The sequence below is a fragment of the Pogona vitticeps genome, chromosome 1 (assembly GCF_051106095.1).
Source record: "Pogona vitticeps strain Pit_001003342236 chromosome 1, PviZW2.1, whole genome shotgun sequence".
NCBI lineage: Eukaryota > Metazoa > Chordata > Lepidosauria > Squamata > Agamidae > Pogona > Pogona vitticeps.
The window spans coordinates 83,005,939-83,029,676 of NC_135783.1; the positions used below are offsets into that span (position 1 = coordinate 83,005,939).

The following is a 23,738-nucleotide window of genomic DNA, read 5'->3' on the forward strand; positions in this document are numbered from 1 at the left end:
TATCATACTTACTTATACTTACATTCTAAGTTAACCATATCAATTAGGCATTTAAACATTTACCATATACATTACATCAATTTACCTTTATTCATACAAACCAAATTCAAAAAACAGGTACATTTAACTTTTTGTCATCAATATATATACATAGTCCATGTTTCTTTCGCCGTCTTCAATCTTCAGGTCTTCTTGACAAGGCGTCAGCAACACAGTTCACTGACCCTCTGACCACTTTCACTTCAAAGTCATAGTCCTGTAGGTTTAAAGCCCACCTCATAAGTTTGCTATTGTGGGTTTTCATTGTCTTTAACCATTGCAGTGGTGAATGGTCAGTGCACAGAGTAAAATGTCTTCCCCAGATGTAAGGCTTGGCCTTCTGGATCGCGTAGACTATGGCCAAACACTCCTTCTCCACGGTTGCCAAATGTCTCTCACCTTTTTGAAGTTTCCTACTCAGGTAGGACACTGGATGCTGGTCACCATTCTCATCCTCCTGGCACAGAACTGCTCCTACCCCGCTGTTAGACGCATCGGTGTAGATGATGAACTCCCGGTCGAAGTCTGGAGCACGCAGCACTGGATACTGGACGAGCGCCTCCTTCAACCTCTGGAACGCCTCCTCACAGTCGCTGGTCCACGGGATGCGGTCATCAGCCTTCTTCCTCGTCAGATCGGTCAGCGGAGCCGCAATCTCGCTAAACCTCGGGATGAACTTTCTGTAGTAGCCCACCAACCCAAGAAATGATTTGACTTTTTTCTTGGTGTTGGGTCTGGGCCAATCACGAACAGCTTCTATTTTGGCCTCCAGGGGTTTTATCACTCCTCCCCCTACCATGTGACCCAAGTATTTTATTTCTGGGCTACCCAGCTGCAGTTTGTTCTCTTTACAGGACCTAGGCCAAAGCACTCCCTCCCCTGGGTCAAAGTGCCTCTCCCTGGCTTCCTGGTCATCCCAAGCTTTCTTTCTGACCTTTTGAGCTTGCAGGGTCTCTGCTGCTAGCTCTAGGTTTCTCTTTAGGTCATTCATCAAGGTGTCTATGTATGTCACAACGTCTTGTGGGTCACCCTGGGTGATCTGCTCCCAATTTTGTTTGATCAAATCAAGGGGCCCTTTCACCCTTCTCCCAAATAAAAGTTCAAATGGACTGAACCTGGTACTGGCTTGTGGCACTGATCGATAAGCAAACAAAAGGGATTGCAGCTTCTGGTCCCAATTGTTTGGATTCTCTGCCAAGTAAGCCCTAATCATGCGCATTAGAGTCCCATTGAACTTCTCAGTTAACCCATTACTTTCAGGATGATAGGCAGTGGTTTCCTTGTGCTTAATTCCACAGATTTGCCATAAGCGTTTCATGAGCTTTGATGTGAACGATGCGCCCAAATCTGTGATTATTTCTGAGGCAAATCCCATCCTGGACATATACCCCACCAAGGCATCTGCCACTGTGTTAGTTTCAATGTTAGTCAAGGGTATGGCTTCAGGGTACCTCGTGGCATGGTCCACAATGGTGAGAATGAACCTGTTCCCCCTCTTTGTGGCCTTGGGCAAAGGTCCCACAATATCCACCCCTATGCATTTGAACGGAGTGTCAATCACAGGCAAAGGGCACAACTTTGCTTTGGTCCTGTCACGGCTATTCCCCTGCCTTTGACACACATCACATTGTTTACAGAACTCCCTGATCTGCTTCCCTATGTCAGGCCAGTAAAAATTCTGTGTGATTCTCTGCTGTGTTTTGTTCACCCCTAAGTGTGCAGCAAACATGTCAGAGTGCCCCCTTTGTAAGATCATGGGGCGATACTTTTCAGGTACCACCAGCTGACTTCTGATCCCATCTCCCCCTTTTGAGATATTCCTCAGGGTCTCTCTATATAAAATTCCCTTTTTCTCTCGAAATCTCACTAGGGTTTCAGGTGTTAGCTGGGCGTCTGTCACCTGTTCAAAACACTTTTGGAGAGTGGCGTCTGCCTTTTGCTCTTGTCCAAATCTGCTGTCTGTGGTTAAGGTTTCCACCACAGCTTCTGAACTCCCCTCTGCTTCCGTCTCTGGCTCATCATTACCCCCCTGAACTGTCCCCGTGGTGGCTTGTGAACGTGTAATCACTAGCACCCGTTTCACATGTTCAGCCAGGTCATTTCCCACGAGCACGGCTGCTGGCAGAGTCGATGAAATTGCTAGCCGCCAAACTCCCCTCCAGCCTTGAAAGTTGACAGGCACCTCCGCTACTGGCAGAGAGATCACCTGCCCCTCAATCCCTGCCACCTTCATGCTCTCATTTGGGATCACATATTCCCTAGGAATAATATCTGGATGGCACAGGGTCACCTGGGAACAAGTGTCCCGCAGCCCCCGATACTGACGGTCAAGTATTCCTACGTCCACCCCTGCTGTCTCAAACAACTGGGAATCTGTTCTCACCAGTAGGCAGCGCCTGACCTCTACAAGAGGACCATTTTCCTCAGCCTGATCAGCAGAGGTAGCTGTTCCAGATTGAGTAGCCATGGCAACAGGCTCCCTCAGTGACAATGAGCCTTGCTCTTTCTGGACACAGAACACAGCTTTTGGCTTGGTCCCACTCGAATCCTGAGGCACAATTCCTTTTAGCTGCTTTAATTTCTCACACTCTGAGATTAGATGGCCCTTTCCCTGACAGAAATAACATTTTCTGGTGTATTTTGATTCTCTCTCATCTTGTTTTGGTTTTCCCTCCAAAATCTGAGGTCTTGGTTTCATGTCTGAGGGCTTCCCTTCACCATGGGCCCCTCCCCCTTGCTGGCTTTTCCCTGGTCCCTGAGAGTACTTGCTGTAGGTTTCTTTGGGTTTACCTACAGATTTCCCCTCACCCAAGGGCTTTCTTATTTGGGAAATAAAATCTGCGATCTCGGCTGCTTCTGCCACAGATTTTGGTTTCCTTTCCCTCACCTGGAATTTCAGTTCCCCATGCAGGACTGAATAGAACTGTTCCAGGGCTATCAAGTCTTTAAGCTGCTGGTAGGTCTCTGTCCCCTCCTGAGATAGCCATTTCTCTAGCAGCCTCACCAATTGGGCCCCCACTTGGGTAAAAGTCTGCTCTGGTTTCTTTGTGAGGGATCTGAATCTTTGCCTCAGCTGTTCCGCATTTATCCCATGTCTTGCAAACACCAGTTTTTTAAACTCTGCAAAATCTTTCATCAGTTCCTCAGGCATCTCGGCATAGACTTCAGCCAGGCTACCACTGATTAAAGATCGCATGATGGTCATCTTCTCAGTTTCCCTCACTGAGAAGTCCACAAACACTCTTTCCACTAAGGAAAAGAACACCTCAGGACAATCCCCCTTGTGGTACACAGGGAATTTCTTCAGGTCAGCTTTAGACAATTGGCCTCCCTCAGAATCCCTATTGTTATTATTGTTCTGATTCATCAGTTCCAATTTCCTTAGCTCAAACGCCATTTTCTCTCTCTGCAATTCCAATTCCATTCTCTGCCTCTCTAATCTTTCTTCCTTTTCCATTCTCTCTCTCTCTAATCTTTCCTCCATTTCCCTCACCCTCAGTTCATGCTGTTGGGCTATGAGCAATTTTCTGAGCTCTGGGTTCTGTTCTCCCGTGCTGTCACCCTGCACTGAGCCAAATTCCTCCTCAGAACCTTGGTCAACCTGGGGGTCTTTCACTTCACCCATTTCTGCCATTTGGCTTCGAGTCAAGGGCATACTCCCCCCCCAGAACAGGCTGCTTTAAAAAGTCAAGCCTCAAAATAAAACGACCACTTTTTTTTTCTTTTTGCCTCAGACCCAGCTTTCCCTATAGACTGCTGCTGTCCTTCAGCACTACTTGCAACAGTTGCGAGCTAGAGTCTACCCCCCTCTGCTGGGCCTCTCAGCAGACAAGCTAACTCACTGCTATTTCACAGTTTTGCCTCAGCTTTTTCCCGCCAAAACAGGCTGCCTCAGAGCTCCCTAATCTAGCCCCCAATCTGAGGTTACACGTTCTTCTACTAGTGCACCCCCCCGTGAGGTACACCTAGAAGATTACCTACGTGCTCTCAGATTGTCCCTGACTAGACCCCCCTTGCTCTGGGCACACTTGCCAAGGCTTTGCTGGACCACTGGACAACTGGACCAGTCGTATCCCACACGCTGGACACCAATCAATGTGACAAACCCAGACCTACTGGGATATGCCACAGTTACACTAAGCTGCCACCAACCATTCCCTATAAGAAGTCACACAGACCAGGGATGGATTTTTAAACAAATAAAGAATAAGGTTTATTTAAAACAACACACAGGGAAAATAAAATGATTATGTGAATAAGATATAGTAACGTGGCTTAGTTTCACTCATACATACACACAGTTTGGTTCACACAGAACCCTTAACTTGAAGCACAGACCCTGAACCTATCAGTTCTGGCTAACCAACAGACACCTGAACCTATCAGGTTGGTACTCTGACACACAGTAGTACCCTGTCTGACACACAGACTCCCACACCAGCTTCTTCTTCCCAGCTGCTGCTTCTTCACATCCCAGCGTCTTCTAACTTTACCACACAGGCTTCACATATATATACAGTACAGCCCCTCCTCCTGATGTCCCGCCTTCCACTCCCCATAGGATGGAACTTTCCCTCCAAACCCATGACAGACAGGTAACATCAGTGCTGTATGTAACACTCAGGAGACCTGGACTCGATTTCCCGGCTCTGTCATAGAAACTCACTGGAGGGCAGAATTGTAAACCCACTCACTGAATACCTCACTTACCTTAAAAACCCTATTAGGGTTGCTAGAAGTCAGTTCTGACCTGACAGCACATAACAACAATAAAACTATATTACATATCCAAAAATAAAAAATGCTTAACACTAAAATGAACTACCGTGGGCCCTTGATTTACGAACTTAATCCATTCTGGAAGGAGGTTTGTAAATCGAAATGTTCGTAAATAGAACCCAAATTTTCCATAGGAATGCACTGAAAATCTATTAATCTGTACCCCCCAAAATAAAAAGAACACAGCATGCCAGGTCGGAAGGCACTGGGGTTTTAAAAAAACAACCAAATACAGTAACAGAGCTAGACCGGAAGGTGCTGGGGTGCAAAACAAAACAAAACAAAACCCCAAAATAAACATCAGAGCAAGTCCCACACTGGGACTGCAAAAAAAAAAAAAAAAAAAAATCACCAGAAAAGAAAAAGAGCAGAAACATAACCCCCCACCCCAAAAGCCACCTTGTAAAAGCCACCCAGAAGAGTTTTTAAAAAGCAGCACCCTACCTTGCCAGTCCAAAGCCTCCTCCGATGGCACTCACTCCCCCTGGCTGCAGCCGAGGTGGCAGCGGCAGGGCCTCAGCCATGGTGGAGGGCAAGGCCAGCGAGCGACCAGAGTGCCCTGGCCAGGTTCAGCCTCCCGATGTTGCGGCAATGCCGCAACTCCAGAGGACAAAGGGAGCGTTTTTGTTTCAGAGCGAGGGCAAGCCTGCGGAGTCAGCGAGGTGTCCCCTTGGTGCCTTCTTGGGGCCGCCCTCCTGCTCTTGCATCTCGGGACGCAGTGGCATCACTTCCTTGGAAGCGGAAACTCCACAGCCAACAATGCTGGCAGCAGAGGTGAGGGAGGGAAATCCTGAGGAAGGAAAGGGCAAGGAGGGGAGCCGAGGCACCGTGGCAGAGCTGGAGGGAAGAGCTGAGGAAGAGGAGTGCCGGAGGTGCGGGCAGGAGATTCCTCCACGCAGGGAGGCGAAGACTCTGGGCAGGGCTGGCTCTCCCGTGTGCTGTGGAAGGCGGGCAAAGCTCTGGATGGAGCCGTCTGGTGAAGCAGCTAAGAGGGAAGCCCGCCCCAGCTCTCCTCGGGGCAGCCGGAAGAGAAAGGAGGGAGCCAATTTCTGTCTGGCCACCTGGCTTGCTTCTCGCTTGGAAAAGCAAGCCGGGCGGCCGGGGAGAAATCGGCTCCCTCCTTTCACCCGATGCTGAGTCCTCTTTGTGCCGGGCTGCGAAGGGGACTCAGCATCGGGTGAAAGGAGGGAGCCGATTTCTCCCCGGCCGCCCGGCTTGCTTCCGAAGCCAAAAAGGCAGGGAGTAAGGGCAGGAAATTCGAACTTCCTGCCCTTTCTTTCTACCTTTTTGGCTTCTGAGGTTTCAGAAGGCTTCCTGCAATGTCGGAGGAAGCTTTTTGAAAGCTCCAAAGGCAGGGAGGAAGGGCAGTAAATTTGAATTTCCCACCCTTTCTCCCTACCTTTTGGGTTCGTAACCCGAAAGTTCGCAACTAGGGCCGTTTGTAAGTCGAGGGCCCACTGTATAGATATCCTTAAAGCCATTTTAGTACTAGTACATGGCAGAATTTGTAAAATGCCAAGGGGCAGTAAACACACACTTTGGATTCAGAGAATGAACCAGCAAAAAACCATACTATACATTCTAGGGGAGAGATTCTATGAGAAGAATATGGATATGTCTACTTGCTTTGCAGACTGTAAAGAAGTTGTTTACCAAGTCCAACCAAGTGGCCTGATGCAATTCTTGCTAAACAAAAATCTTGATAAAAGAGATTCGTATAACTAGCACCTGGTAACAAAAAGCTTCAAAAAGTTTATGATCAGATGATACAGCGCATAAAAATATGAAGAGTGGTATAGCAAGAAGGTGTAAGAACATTTTTGAAAAGATGGTTCAAACGACAGTATAATTGTCAATGAACACTAACATTTAATAAGCATTAAACCATTACTATGCATCAACCATTACTAGCTGATGATTTAGATGGTCTACAAAGGCTGCTAAGAAATTCAACAGAGTAAATAGCAATGAATACAGTCTAAAATAAATGTTAAGAAAACTAAGTTCATAGTAATCAGTAAAAAGAAAGTTCAGAAATTAAAATATGGAGTGTGTTTAACTACTTTGGGATTTGGTTGATCAAACAATAGGAAAATGATAAAGGTCAGAAGAGAGTTGGCTTGGAGGACGTTCTTTAAGATTAAAATTAAACAAAAAGTTAAATATTTATTTGAAATAAATATTTCTATGTTAGACCTGGTATGGTTCTGTGTACTCTTTGTTCTACTTTATGGCATAGAATCAAGGACTTTAGCACTGGCTCTAAGACAGAAGAATCTGAAATGTTAACTTTTTGCAAGATGGTAAGAATTTCTTGGCTCAAGTGGTTAACCAATGAAGAAATACTAATGGAAATTAATGAAAGCAAAGCAAAAGAATAAAGAACAAGAAATCATAAAAAATACAAAATGCAAAAAGCTAGAATACTTTAGTCATGGAACAAGAAAAAGAAGTGCAAGAAAGAGAAGCAATTATTAGAGCTGGCTTGGATGTAACACTACATCACTGTTTAGAACAGCCCCATTCAAAATTAAGATTTCTATGATGGTGTCTAGCCTTTAGTAGGAGAGGAATCAGAAGGAGAAAAACTGTAAATTATGCACACAAATACAAATAGCAATAAGGTACCAATGGAGGTACCTTTATAATTTATTATAAAACAATCTACTTTTTTTAAAAAAAAATCCACATTCTAGTAAGAACAAAACAAGACATTCCATGAGAGAGCCCTTTTGGATCATCTTAAGTTTCCTTTTTAAGTGAAATTCAGACATGAGGGTTGTCAATGTGATTGCAGCAAGAAGTATGTTCAACCAGTAATATTTTCCAACAAAACAATCTCAAGACTGATATTTATTGAAGAAAACGGTGGGATGAAGGGATAAAACATTCAAATCTACAGGCCCTGCTTCAGCCAAAATGGCGGGGCACCATGAATCCATCTAGCTATATTTAACTGAAAAAAGTGGAAGAACGCTCAAGATTAAAGAACTTTGACATAAAAGAGGGACTGTACTGTTAAGTGGGGAAAACCCCAGTATTAGGAACTCTTAAGAAATTTCACTGAAAAAAAACAAGGGGATACTTAAAACCCAGGGTCAAAGCAAATTTGACATGCTATATTATTTAAATAGTTTTTACTATTGTGAAACAACAGATACAAAGGACGGGAAAGCCCACTCCCACTCTACTTTTACAGAGAACACTTTTGCCCAAAATAGAAATATTGGAACTTTTGGAGGACAATAACTTCTAAGGGATACTGTTTCTTTCGGAATAAATTAATTGCTTATGATAAAATGAGTACTATATTTATGTGACACAATTTAGAACATTAGATAATAAACTATGTGCATTCTTCAGAGTTCTATATTTTCAATAGCTTCATGTCATTCATGGTAGTACTGACCACTACTCTTAATTTCAAACAGAACACACACACACACACACACACACGCACACACGCACACACGCACGCACGCACGCACACGCACACGCACGCACACGCACACACACACCCCTCATTTAGAAATAAGCCACATTTTGATTATACCCCCTTTTGGCTGCAGATAAGGAATAACCTAATGCTCCCCAAAATAAGCATGAACCTCTTTTTTGTACACAGAAACTAGCAGACCAGAAAATAAAGCTAGTAGTTCTACTTTACATTCTACACGAAAATATCCTGTCTTCATGGGCAGAGAACGTTTTTGTTGGTTGGTTTATTTTTACATAGGGGAAGGAGGAAAGTTTTCAACCTGTATTTGAAGCATAATATTGTACAGTACAGTGCAGGAAGGACTGTTGTACTTAACAGTTCAAAGTATGTCGTTCAAATCTCCATTTCAGTACATACATTTCATGAATTACAGTAGATTTGTCCATTTATTGATTTTTCTTGAACAAATATCAAAGCAATTAGTACTTTAGAATTTGCAAACAATTACTTGTGCGAGTGTCATATTTTTCTTCAGAAGAACCTAGAGTAAAGATGTGATTGATATTTTTACAATAATATAAGATTTACCTCCTACATTGTTCTTGTAGGTATTATACAATTCTTTTACTCTTCTGTAGCGGAATGCCAGCTTCCTCATCCAGTCAACTCCTCCTCTTACACCTGTTGGCAGACAAAGGTTTGCACTACTTGCAGCTGCATGGAAGCCATCAGTTGCAAAACTGTAGGTACTGCAAACACCCAAAATATGCAGAAGTGAATACTTGTTCTTCCTACAAAAATATATTCATTTAATTTTATTATAATTTTTTTTAGGCATGGTATACCTTAGGTCTTGTCCATTGTCATCTGAAGAAACATCATCTATGTGTACTTGATCACATTCCTGTTGAAAGTGTATAGAAAAAAAGCAGGTACTGATAAACCTTGTTGTCAAATCTACATGGTGTGGTAATATTTCAAGGCATTTAACAGCTCTATAAGCACTTTTACTGCCAGAAGATGGCAGAATTTGCATGTTGAAAGTTTCATTAAGTCAGGTCCTCATTCTTTGAATTTCAACAGATTTCACACTGCTGTAATCCTGAATGTATGAGGTAGCCAACATTTTAAATCAATTCCATAAAGCAAAAAACCTTTAATGTTTTTAGCAGATCAGTGTTTTCTGCTCGCCACTAGTTAGGTAAGTATATGTGTATTTACATATACTGTTTATACACTACAAATATAACACAATTATTAACAGCTGCTTTGTACTGCAGAGCCAAATCAATAAAAGAAAAACTGTACTACAAGAATAGTTCACAACAATGTATATTATATACATGATACAACTAATAACCTCTTAAAACTATTTCTAAATAGCAATTGCTTCTGAAGCCCTGTTACATTAACCATTTTATAAAAGTGATTGTGTCTTCCAGAAACAAAACTGAACACAGATCAACCAAACAGACAACTTGCAATAAAATCTTATAGATCTACATTAGTCAACTAAGTCAGGGTAGATTTATGTTTTAGGAGGTCTCCAGGCTAGTTATTCTGAATCACTTCAACCCTTCTGCTGAAGCATCCTATTGGGAATGCATCAAATTTCCTGGTAGCCATGAAGAGGATGTTTCTGACTCCAATCATTTCCTCCCCAAAGATTCAACTACACATATACACTGTACTGGTTCTGGCAGTTTCTTTTGGTGCTGGATGGGATAAGTGAGTCTGGGGTGGGTGAAGTTAGGAGAGTTCATTTGTCATGGATCAATTACTATCTTGTTGAGTTTAGGCACATCAACACTTCAAACACACACAGGCTGGTTCAGAGAAAGCTCAAATCAGGATCATACAAATAGTATTTTATCCAACTTGTATCTGAATACTTGATAGAGATTGAGTTTGATCCATCCTAGGCTGGTTTTGAAGTGGCCTGAATCAATCTGTTCTTCGGCTTGTGCACATATTCGAATGCTTCCAGGGGACGGACTGCAAATGAGGAAACAAAGGGCTATGGCCTGGGAAGGGAGGCACTATGCAATGCTGTAAGTTTCGGGAATGTAGTAGATTTTGAGTGTGCAGGCAGTGGTCCTATCAGATTCATTTTCTCCCTTCCTCAGGGAACTACACACTATACTACTTGACCAGCTACCATCTTCAATGGATTTCCCCTTTGTTACCTGGGCATTGTTGTATTAGAAGCTAGAAAACAATGCTGAAGATTAGACTTATCTAATTAAAGCAGACACAATAGAGAACATCAGGGGCTTCCTGAACCATGCCGCAGCTAATATGAAAATGTACAAATTTCCCTGCTCTGACCCATCTGGACATTTTTCTCCAAAGTCACTGCACAACCCCTACACTAGGAGCCCCCACCCGCAGGATTTCTGTCTTGTCCGGGTTTAGCCTCAGTCTGTTATCCCTCATCCACCCCAGCACAGCTCAAGGGATCTGGTCCTTCTCTGTTGAGAAGGGTGGAAAGAGAGATAGAGCTGGGTGTCATCCACATATTGATGATGACAATATGACAAAAAGCTCCTGATGATCTCCCCCAGTAGCCTCATATAGATATTAAATAGCATTGTGGAGATGACTGAACCCTGTGCGACTCCACAACTGAGAGTCCACAGAGCAGAAAGCATTTCCCCAAGCTGCACTCTCTGAGGATGGTCCTCCAGGAAGGACCTGAGCCAGGCCAAATTCAAACCTCCAATCCCCATCCCAGAGAGCTTCCCCAGGAAGATACCATGGTTGACAGTATCAAAGGCCGTGGATAGGTCAAGGAGGAACAACAAGGACATTTTGCCCTTGTCAATCTCCAATGCCGTCTCCATGCCATGACGTGGCCTGAACCCAGACTGGAAAACCATATTTATTATTTATCTATTTCTAGAAAACCTGTTTCCTTATTCATGGTGAAAAAGATCTGTCATACTTTACCTATGTATCTTGAATCTATTGATTTTAGTTTTATGAATGGTCACTGGAAGAGGTGCACAATGGCTGAATGCAGTGTCTAGTAGATGAAACATGAATCACTAAGGAAATCCCATTATGGAACCAAAAAAGTGTTAATCATACAGAATATGGATTCTTCTGAATGCATTGGCCCACGGTAATTTCCTGATGGCTCTTTGGAAATTCTCTGTTACTTAGAGATGTATTGTCAATGTCCTAATTGAGCTCTGGAAAATGAAAATGACCCAGGTAGTTGAAATAATTGCTCCTGAACATTCTGTATCTGGCTGTGGAGTTAAATTAGCTTCTTGGATGGCAGATGCCAATTAAATTACAGTGGGGTCTTGACTTGAGAACTTAATCCGTATTGGAAGGCGGTTCTCAAGTCAAAAAGTTCTCAGGTCAAATCTGCATTTCCCATAGGAATGCATTGAAAACCATTTGATCCGTATCTGCTCTTTTCCGTCCATAGAAACTAATGGGAAGCTGCTATTCCGCCTTCGACCACTAGAAGGGGATGTTTTGTTTCTTTTTTTCTTGGGTCAAGAAAGGTTCAGGGAAGGCAGGGAAAATACAGTCCAGGCAGTACAGTACCAGGCAGTCCGAAGACTGTCTCCCAATCCACTCTCTAAACGCTGGGAGGAGTGAGGAAGCAGACAGGCACCCTTTTCACTGGCCAACAGTTAACTGAAAGTTCAAATTTTGCACTTTCCCTGCCTCCCACGTGGGTTTTTTTCAGTTCTTAACTCAAATCTAAGTACTTAAGTCAAGTCAATATTTTCCTATGAGAGCGGTTCTTAAGTCAAAATGTTCTTAACTCAAGCCGTTCTTAAGTCAAGACCCCACTGTACATAGACATGGGCAAATAATGGTGACAGAAGACCATAACAAATTTGATTTTAGATAAAAGCTAGAGGTCTTGTGAGTCTATTCTTTAGTGATGATAGCAAGAAATAAATCTGGCCTTAATAATAATAATAATAATAATAATAATAATAATAATAATAATAATAATAATAATAATAATAATAATAATAATAATAATAATAATAATAATAATAATAATAATAATAATAATAATAATAATAATAATAATAGCAATAACAACAACAACAACAACAACAACAACAACAAAACAACAACAACAACAACAACTATTATTATTATTATTATTATTATTATTATTATTATTATTATTATTATTATTATTATTATTATTATTATTATTATTATTATTATTATTATTATTATTATTATTATATGCAGAGCAAAAAAAATCAGGTCCATGTAATGATGATACTCTAAAATTTTGGAAAGAAATTTGGGAAAGCCCAGCTGGACATAACAAAAATGCCCCATGGATTAAAGACTTTTGTAAAGAAACTCAAGGCAAACATATGGATGATATTGTAATAACAACTGAAATGATTAAGAGGCAAGTGAAGGCTGTGAAAAACTGTAGTGCATCTGGTCCAGATGAGCTGCATAGATTTTGGTTAAAGCATTTAACAAGTCTCCATCAACATATAGCAGTACAATTCAATCATTTACTTCAAAATTCCACAACTGAAGACTGGATAACAACAGGGCAATGAATCCAGTAATTACCAACCAATTACATGCCTTCAAACAATGTTCAGGTGTCTCACAGGAGTACTTGCAAGATCAATATATAATTTTTTCTAATTGAAAACTCCCTGTACCCAACTGAACAGAAAGGGAACTTTAAAAAGTCAAGAAAAGTCATGAAAGGTCAGCTCTATTGATAAAATGAAACTAAAGACTGCAAAAAAGCAAAAAACAGACTGGTTCTCCTTGCAGGCTCTACCATCTCAGTTCTTCTTCTGTTGTTACAAAGGCACTGGTCTCTACACAGAAACATCATCACAACTGATTTCCCTTAGTGTAGTTTCCAGGTCTAAAGAGCTCCATGGGAAGCTTTCTTCTTAGTCAAAGCTCAACAGTTCATCAAATGTAAGATGCCTCAAGTATTGAAATGTGTTGAAATACTGAGCTCCTGAACATAGGCAGGAAGATTGGGTTCCCTTAGCCTCCTCACTTCCTGACAAACTGAATGAATGAATTTATTTATTACGGTCAGGTGACCAGCTCATCTTCCTGACAAATTGCTACTGTCCAGTTTCTCTTCCTTTGACATTGATTCCTCCATGTCCCAAAATAATCTGCCAGTTCCTTTTCCTTGACCCACTTACTTCTTTCCCTGGTTCTGTTCAATACCATGCAGCTATAATCCATTCCTAAGCTCACATCTATACTTAAACTTTGCCTAGGAAAAGGAGTATGCTTGCACTAGGCGTATTTATGTCAGATATATTGTTTTTCTACTTCATTTGGCAAACTCCTTACTTTTTCAAGTCATTCACTATCATTCAGCTGGGTAGCCACAGTGGTTTTTGCTCATAACTAAATGCTTATCATGATTCCAGGCATCCATTATCATGTCTGATACACCTGTATGGAGCTCTTACTTCATTTTTTCTCACCCACTGTTCCATTTTTCCCTACCCATTATTCTTTTTTATACCTGACATTCAAGTTAACGGTTGGCTACATCAATGGTTAATTTTTTAAGAAGTTCTGCACAGCACCTACAGCATGCCATCACTATCTTTTTTGTAACATAGTAGGATAGAGGCTGGACTGGAAGAAACCCAAGCCGGAATTAAGATTGCCGGAAGAAATATCAACAACCTCCGATATGCAGATGATACCACTCTGATGGCAGAAAGTGAGGAGGAATTAAAGAACCTTGTAATGAGAGTGAAAGAGGAGAGTGCAAAAAACGGTCTGAAACTCAACATCAAAAAAACTAAGATCATGGCCACTGGTCCCATCACCTCCTGGGAAATAGAAGGGGAAGATATGGAGGCAGTGTCAAATTTTATCTTCCTGGGCTCCATGATCACTGCAGATGGAGACAGCAGCCCTGAAATTAAAAGACGCCTTCTTCTTGGGAGGAAAGCGATGACAAATCTTGACAGCATCTTGAAAAGCAGAGACATCACCTTGCCAACAAAAGTCCGAATAGTCAAAGCTATGGTTTTTCCTGTCGTGATGTATGGAAGTGAGAGCTGGACCATAAAGAAAGCAGACCGCCGAAGAATTGATGCCTTTGAATTGTGGTGCTGGATGAGGCTCTTGAGAATCCCCTGGACTGCAAGGAGAACAAACCTATCAGTTCTAAAGGAAATCAACCCTGAGTGCTCACTGGAAGGACAGATCCTGAAGCTGAGGCTCCAGTACTTTGGCCATCTCATGAGAAGAAAAGAGTCCTTGGAAAAAACCTTGATGTTAGGAAGGTGTGATGGCAAGAGGAGAAGGGGACGACCGAGGATGAGATGGCTGGACAGTGTCTGCGAAGCAACCAACATGAACCTGACACAACTCCGGGAGGCAGTAGAAGACAGGAGGGCCTGGCGTGCTCTGGTCCATGGGGTCACGAAGAGTCGGACACGACTAAACGACTGAACACACACAGGATAGAGTTACACGAGCAGGAGAAGGAGGAAAATTGCATACATTGACTTGTGATGCCACAAAGGCCTGAACATTTTGCAGTGGCTTTATGATATACTGTTCTTGGAAGAAAAGCTTTTCACTCCAGAACAAAAGGTCTATTATGATTCTGTTTCTTTTCACAGAATTATAGAAAAGTGAAGTTGGAAGGGGCCTACAAGGCCATCAAGTCCAACCCCCTGCTCAGTGCAGGAATACAATCAAAGCATATATGCCAGGTGATTATCTAAGTTTTTCTCGAATGCCCCCAGTGCTGGAGCACTCACCAACTCCTGAGGTAACTGGTTCTACTGTTTTACTGCTCTAACAGTTAGGAGGTTTTTCCTGATATTCAACCGGTATCTGGCTTCCTTTAACTTGAGCCCATTTTTTAACTTAGCTATACAGAAGAATATGGCAATGAATTAATCTTCTCTTTTCTCACATGCTTGCTTTTCTCCACTGTCCAGGAATATATGGTATGGATGAAAAATACCAAGGTTATGAATCCAACTGGTACATCCAATTAGAGTAAAGCAGGGCAGAAGAGTAGACCTACTGAATCAATGCAAATTATGCATGTGCTGGCCATTAATCAACAGATTCCTCTTCTAAAATCACAACTATGGAAAGCACTTGATTCCTTGGGTCTACTTTAGGCATGATTAGTATTGGTTTTTACCTAAGAAAATTTATTTTGACTAATTTTGAAAGAATGATTTACACTAGTTGCATATGATGAGAAAAAAGGCAGCTTTCCCTCCTCAATGGCTCACTTTTTCCATAAATTACTTCAACCTGAACTTTCTGTTACGAATGGATGAACATTAAAAAGAAAACATCAGATAACATTCTTGTGTTGCAGACATATACTTATCTGAAATTACTTACAATTCAATTATAGCCCTTTTTATCAGATACCAGAATCTGCAAAAAATGCCATTGTTTACCACCAATCCCAGTAAAAATGTCCAGATTTTATGTTAAAATTCTACAAGTACTTAGACCTGCAAAATCTCATCGAAGTAAAAATTGTACAGTTATTTTAGAATGTAATCCAAGTGCTTTTAAGCCATCAGCCTAAATTAATTCCCTCCCACTCCCAGTGGAAACTCAACAGTCTGCCAGCATAAAATCAGGATACTATTGTTGACCGTAACAGAGATGGAATTGAAATAGGGTAAAGCTCTCTGCTGATTTTAATTTCAAGGTAAAATACCTTTCAAAACAGCTACAGAACTGGCTATACTCATGTCACAGTGGGCCACTGGCTGTGCATGTTCAAAACTAGGAAAGATAAAATACATTTTCCATTACCAAGTGTTTATAAATTCATGTACAATAACTGATTTTGACTGCTGCAACATTAATTTAAATCATCTTGCAAAGCAACTAGTTCCTTACAAGAATATTTCAGAACATGACATTTTTACTAAGGATCACAAAACCTGGAGATGACCTCAAGAATGATCCTTTTGGAATTGTCAGTAATTTCATTATCCAATAAAAACAATGACTCACTGCAGTAAAAACAAAAATCCTCTTATGAAGCAGATCTTAGAAGTTACAGTCTTGAGGACGAACAAGAATTCCCATTCACTATTATCTGCTCGATAACAGTAGAATGGGTATGGATTATCTAACACAAGAAATGTTTTTTCTTGATAGCAAAAAAATAAAAAAGGTGTAGGATAGCTATTTTTGAAATTTACAATGAGAAATAAAAATGTTTTTGAACTCATCAATCTAATTTCTATATACAGTTAAGCAACTGTATTTCTTTGAAAATATTTTCTTAAAAACCCCAAATAACATTTTTTACTAAAAAAAAAGTGCATAAAAGTATAATTTTATTTTGCCTAGGAGAAGTCTTTGTTCTTGAACTTATTGTACCTTTCTGAGTCATTTGAAACCTGGGTACCCAGTGTACCTCCAATTGACTGCTACAACGAACTCATGTGTACAAAGGTGTCTTCAAAATTTATCTGTGATGATTGCACTCTTCCATTTTCAGAGCTTACCACTTCATATCTAATGCTTGAGGAATCTTAAGGTTAAGATATCAACACTGTCTTTTTAAAAAATTAACAAGCTCTTGCTAAACTTGGAAGCTATAGTATACTGTATCAGTGAAGTCCCATTCAGTTTTTATCCTATTTGGCATTACCAATATGTGCACAAAAGAGCTGCTAGCCCAGCCTCTCATTTTTTTCAATACAAGGGGGGAGAGAAAAGTCCCCCCTCTTCTCTGCAGGTTCTAAATGAGAGTTAGGACTCAGATTTTCAAGTTTCTGGTCACACACAGAGCCTAGACATGAACAGGAACACCTCCTCTTCAGACTTGTCTACTCAAACGGATAAAGGGAGATGGTATAGCTTCCCCTTTGTCCCTCATGCTGGCTAAGATAATGGCTCAATAAGCCTTGAGATAAAGAGGAACAGAAACAAAATATTAACTTTCCAAATAGTAGGTGGAGTTATTTTGAGACTAAGAAGAAAATAAGGTTTTAAAATCAGATTATACATTAACTGAGGGGAAAAGCTACAATTGAAATGCTACAATCACTACCAGAATTATTATTAAGGTTATTCAGGTTATTCAGTTACATACTTGTAACTATGGTCAGTTCTAAACAATTTAAATAAATGTTTAACAGACAAGACAATAAAGCATATTTTCTTTCAGTACAGTGCACAGGTGTGGCAGATGCTCATCAATTAGTAAATATTATCAGATATTACACATCATCAATCATTTCTAATTCCTGTAAGTCCAACATTAGCACAGATATTTGGCAAGCAGATATATGCGACAAACCTGTTCCCGTAAGATTCCATTTGTAACTACTGAACGGGCAAAAAGCAAGGTATTATGTACTGACATGTACATTCACACACATCCTATTGACACCTACCTCCAAATCATTAAAAAATAAATGTGTATCTGCAAGATTAAAAATCATTTCTTCCATCCGAAGTCCAAGGGTCACTGCCACAGGTGGATCCTTGAAGAGAAAGGAAAGAATACTCTTATTATCTAAGGAGTTGACTAAAAGCAACTGTAAAAAGCTGTAATTCTTTGCAGTTGTGTAAATATTCAAAGAAATTTATACAACTAAATTTATTTATTTATTTATTTATTTATTTATTCATTCATTCATTCATTCATTCATTCATTCATTCATTCATTCATTCCACACCTTTCTCCTTGAAAAGGACCCAAGGCAGCTAACAAAAATGAAAGACAATATTTAAAGTTGAAAACATGTGTACACAATGGTGGTTAACATCATTAAAGCAAATATCTCAAATTAGGAACAATGAATAAAGAGACATCTTACATAAATTAACAGGCAATATTAAGAAAATCAACAAGTATACAAAAATTTAAAAAATGTCCCTCTGAGAAATGGAAAACATAAAAATGGAAAACAAGAAGTACTAACAATTGAGTCAAAACAGTAATGCATAACTATCTATCTAAAAACCCCACTCAGGTAGCTGGTTACTGAGAGAAGGCTTGCCTGAAGAGAAAGGCCTTTGCCTGCTTGTGGTTGAACAGCAAAGATGGGGCCAGCCTGGTCTCCTGTGGGAGGGAGTTCAAAAGTGTGGGAGCAGCAACAGAGCTCTCTCCTGTGTCTGCATCAGATGCACCTGTAAAAGTGGTGGGACCGAGAGAAAGGCCTCTCTTGATGGTCTTAACACCTGGGGTGGCTTATAATGGGAGATACAGTCTTTGAGATAGCTTGAACCCAGGCCATTTAGGGCTTTATAGGTTAAAACCAACACTTTAAATCGTGCCTGGTAACTATTAGCAGCCAGTGGAGCTGCTATAGCAGGGAGTTATGTGACCCCTGTAGATCTCATGGAAAAATTGACATAGCTGGCACACTAGTTCTAATTGTGCAAATGCACTTCTGGCCACCGCTGGGATCTGGGATCCAGGTTCAAGGATGAATCCAGGAGCACCTTCAAGCTGCACATCTGTTTTTTCAATGTGAGTGTAATCCCATCCAATACTGAATGCATCCCTATTCACTGATCTGCCTTTCAATTGCCCAGGAGCACCTCTGTCTTGTCTGGTTTCAATTTCTCCAGTCCATTAATGATACCAGACATTGATCTAGAGCTGAAAAAGCTTCCTCAAATTTAGGTGGCAAGGAGAAGCAGAGTTGGGAGTTATCAGCATACTGGTGGCACCAAACTCCAAAACTCCCAATAATCTCTCCCAGTGGCTTCATGTAGGTGTAAAATAACATAGAAGACAAACGAGAGCCCTGATTCAGTGGCCAAGATTTTGAACAGGAGTCCCACAGCACCACCTTCTGAGTTTTTTCCTCTATGAAGAACTGAAGTCACCATAAAACAGTGTCCCCAAGTCCCATTCCAGAGAGGTCCCACTCCTGAGAGACAGGACAGGAGGGTATTGTGGTCAATAGTACTGAAAGCTGCTGAGAGGTCCAGCAAAACCAATAGGGACACATATCCCCTATCCAGTTCCCATTGTAGGTCATCTACCAAGGTGACCAAAGCTATCTCTGTTCCATAACTAGGCCTGAAGCCAGACTGAAATGGGTCTAGATATTCTGTCCAGGAACCTCTGGACCTGGGAGGCCATAACCTGCTCTAGTACCTTCCTCAAGAATGGGATATTAGACACTAGTCGGTAATTATTCAGTATTGTGGGGTCTAAAGAGGGCTGTTTAAACAATGGTCTTACTATTGCCTCTTTTAAGCAAGATGGCATCCTACCCTGTTGGAAGGAGGCATTCACCACTCCTCCTACCCAATCAACCAGTTCCTTTCTGACAGCTTTTACGAGTCAGGAAGGGCAAGAATCCAGAAGGCACGTGGTAGCCCTCACCTCCCCGAGGATCTTGACAACATCACCAGACTGCAGCAACAAACTCTTCAATTTACAAAGGGAAACAGTTTCATTCACAGGACCTGAAAACAGCTACAGCATCAAAGTCAGAGCAGATCTGAGCAATTTTGCCTACAAAGTGTTGTGCAAAATTTTCACAGCATGCTAAAGTGTAGCCTGCATTCCTTGCCAGGGGGCTAACATGTATCAGGCCCTAACCATTCAAAAAAAAAAAAAAATGGCCAATTCCATGCAGATGAAATAGTGGCAAAGAAGAATGACTTCTATGCTGCTACCATTGGAACAGGCTTTCCAATGGGTCCTAGCTCTTTTTAAAGCAGATTTACTCTGAGTTTTCCACCATTGTTGTTCAAATCTATGGCTCACGCCTTTCACCTCCATCAACCAGGGGGGCAGTTTGGCTCTGCTTTGAGGGAGGAGATATTTAGGAGCAATCATGTTGATGGCTTTTGCCATTTCTGCATCCCAGAGATCAACCAGAGATTCAACAGTCACCTGCCAAGATGACAGGAAACTATCCAAGGGCAGCCACAAAACCAGCTGGATCCATCAAGCTTCTGAAGCAGATTTTCTTAGTCTGACCCTGCAACCCTGCAAAGGCTCTGAGTTCCAGTGAGTCCGAATTGCACCAGATAATGGTCTTTCCATGACAATGGAGTTACAGAAAGTTCCTCTGCACCCAGTTCACCATCATCTACACCAAGGGTTTCCAAACTATGGCCCACTTTGCCCTTTTATATGGCCTGTTCCCTTCAGCACATGGGGTGTTTGCATGTGCCCCTGCATGTACATGCAGGGGCTTGGCAGGTGTGTGCATGCATGTGGCCGTGCACGCGCACACACATTCCTGTTCCTTTGGCTCTCAAAGATGTTGAAAATATCCAGTGTGGCCCTCACAGTCAAAAGTTTGGTGACCCCTGATCTATACTGGTACATAAGACCAGGTCTAAAGCGTGGCCTGAGACATGGGTGGGGACAGATACCATTTGGGACAGACCCATGGTTGTCATGGAGTCTTGAGACACCCCTGACAGAGTTGTCTCGGCATGGATGTTATAGTCCCACAGCATGACAAGCTGAGGGGACTCCAACACCACCCCTGATACCAGCTCAGTGAGCTCAGGAAGAGAGGGAGTGGTGCATCAAGGCGGGTAGTACACCAGGAGAATACCTATTTTGTCCCGGGCTCCTACTTTCAGAAGCACACATTCAAACCCAGGGAACTGGGGAATGTGACATCTAGTGAGAGGGATAGAATCACAACAGATCACTGCTACTCCACCTCTCTGCTAGTTGCTGCACAGAGAAACCTGGTGGACAAAGCTGAGTGACATTAACACCCTTAGCCTCATGCAACCAAGTCTTTGTAATGCAAGTGAGGTAAGCATGTTCATGCAGGATCAGGTCCTGGGTGGCTGTTGTTTTCCCGTTCACTCATCTAGCATTTAATAGCATAATTTTCAACCCAGAGGTCCTGTCAGAAAGGCTACTCAAACAAACTAAGTTTGGGGACAGCGCAGGGGCAACCAAAACCCTGTTGTCCTTCCCTCTTATATAATGCTGAGGCTGCTTACACCTGCTGTATCTTCCCCTGCCCTGAACAATTCTAATGGGTGCTCCCCCTCATTGATTCCATTACTCCCTCTCCCATTAAAAAAACCACATTCTTAAAGGAGTCTAGCAATAATTACTAGTATTACTAACACAGTGATGTTATCCACAAATTATTCTCTGAACAGGCAAGATTTCTTTCTACCCCCTCTGACTCCTGAATTAAACTTGGAGAAAAAAATTACATCAACATAACAATAACCTGGCACTAATGTAAGAATACAGTACTCCCAGTACTAGGAGATTACAGCTCAGGGGAGTTGTGTATATGACAAGGACACGGTCTTTGATTAGAAACTGATGCTCATTCTGAGGCCACAAATCATATGATGCTACATCATGGGGGAAGATAACTATTGGTGACTATCTGGGTGGGGGGAAATTGGGAACTGTGGACTCTGCTGGGCCTGTATTCCACCCATGTGCATGCATACCCATGGATATAAACACATACATACCACACACCTATAAAAACATACACACATATATTCAGCAGCTTTAGCTTTGCCCCAATCTCTCTGATACAGAGCAGAATTGCTCGAATGAGGTTAAAGCCTCTCCCTTGGTGAGCACAAACTGTGCTGCTGAAGACTACTGTAGTGGTGTTGGGGTCAAATTAGCTCCCGTCTCAGCAATATCAAGCAGAATTGGTAGGATAGGAGCAGAGTTAAGTCCTTCCTCTCTCCAGAAGTGCTGCTTGATTCCCAAAGGGGAAAAAAGTGAGGTGGTTGAACCTATATCCTCAAAAAGCTGTCTGGAAAGCTCAGTGGTTTAGGCATTGCGTCTTCTGTGAGAAAAGACAGCCTGTGTGGTCTTGGGCAAGCTGCACAGTCCAAGGATGCCCCCAGAAGATGGGAATGGTAAACCACTTCTAAGTATTTTCTACCTGGAAAACCCTGAAAAGGCTTGCCACAAGTCAGAACTGATCTGATGGCACATGTTTACTATTATGATATCCTCAAAAATGAAGGAATTCAGGTTACAGATCAACCACCCACCTCAAAATACAGGCATGATGATGCACCCTTCTAGTACCTTACCTTCCATCTCAAGAAAATGCTACAGAATAAGGTGGCTACTTGCCACCTTATTTTCAATACAGTACCTCACTAGAAGTATTTAAATGGAAAACTTTGAGTATCAGCATCTATAAATAATAGATTAGCAACACAGTTCTATCCACAGCTGCATAAGGCTTTTTTTTTGGCCAGCTGATTGTTATTTAGGAGAAGGAATGTCTTTGTGTTCAATGGACTTATTGCTCACCAAACAGAAATTTTCCCCCTCTCTCTGGGGAATCAGACAGAATGTCTGTTCAGGAATTTTCCTGCTTTTTGAAAGGCAGTAGTAGTCAGTTATCAATGCTAGGAAAAGGAAGTTTTCCTTTACTGAAAAACTCAAGGTAAAGTAATTCATTTTTTAAAAATGGCAAACAGATAAAAAAAGCAAACAATCAACAGAAACATTAAACTTTCGGCCCACTGTAGAAAGCAAACTTTACCTCTGTCTGGATCTCTAAGGGGACCACATCCAGCCACAAAGGGGAGGGTTTACTATTTATGCCTGTTTCTGTAAAGAGGCAGGTCCTCCACACTACTATTGGTGAGCTGCTCAAAGTTTTCCCCTGGGAAACACATTCCAGGATCTGATGTATCTACAAAAGGCTAGTCTTACTCAGAGAATGGTCAGAAAACAAACAAACAAAAATTACCCCATTATCAATCTGAGTAAAACATACAAGTACAAACCTCAAGTTTTTAGCAAATGGTGGAACTGAGAGGTTGAACTGCGGTATCAGTGAAAAATGGCTGTAATTTTAAAAATGCAAGCACTCTCTGCACCATTTGTTTCTACAGGGAAACAATACTGAAACCAATCAACATATACAGTGGCTACAGCAGTAGAAAAGCAGACTACAACTATCTGAATGGCTTCAGCCACTGTATAAATACAGTGGTGCCTCGCTTGATGATGTTAATTCGTTCCAGAGAAATCGCTGTAGAGTGAAAACATCAAACGAAATGAAAAAACCAATTGAAACGCATTGAAAACCGTTCAATGTGTTCCAATCGGCTGAATACCTGCTTGTCCAGCGAAGATCCTCCATAAGGCGGCCATTTTCGGTGCCTATAAAGCGAGGAATCTGTCCTAGAAAACAGTGCGGGCTTTTTTCTTCAGCCAGCGGCCATTTTTAAACCCGACGATCAGCTGTTTGCTGATCGTTGTAAGGCGAAAATTGGTTCCCGAAGCAGGGAACCAATCATCACTAAGCGAAATTCCCCCATTTAAACCATCGTTTTGCGATCGCAAAAACGTCAATGTAATGAGGATTCGTCATAGAGTGGGGTAATCGTCCAGTGGGGCACGACTGTATTAAGGTGAGGAAGGAGATTCAGGTTGCATCTGCTGTGATTGAGATGAGGTTGAACACATACCCCCACACACCACAACAATGCTGTCTGATAATAGTAGCAGGAAGAAAGCTTTCCTCCCGTTCCAGGA

At 41.7% G+C, this 23,738-nt stretch overlaps 1 protein-coding gene across 16 annotated transcripts in view; it reads right to left on the reverse strand.

The window, feature by feature from the left end:
- The window catches only part of EYA4 (EYA transcriptional coactivator and phosphatase 4), a 184,887-nt gene that overhangs the window by 24,445 nt on the left and 136,704 nt on the right, over positions 1-23,738 (reverse strand). For all 16 annotated transcript variants that reach the window (XM_020779802.3, XM_072996482.2, XM_078383339.1 and 13 more), the window contains 3 exons: positions 17,656-17,745; positions 9,103-9,161; positions 8,846-9,006 (listed from right to left, as the gene is read on the reverse strand). In XM_020779802.3, coding sequence (XP_020635461.3) covers positions 8,846-9,006; positions 9,103-9,161; positions 17,656-17,745 — 310 coding nt within the window. The remainder of the gene's footprint in view (positions 1-8,845; positions 9,007-9,102; positions 9,162-17,655; positions 17,746-23,738) is intronic.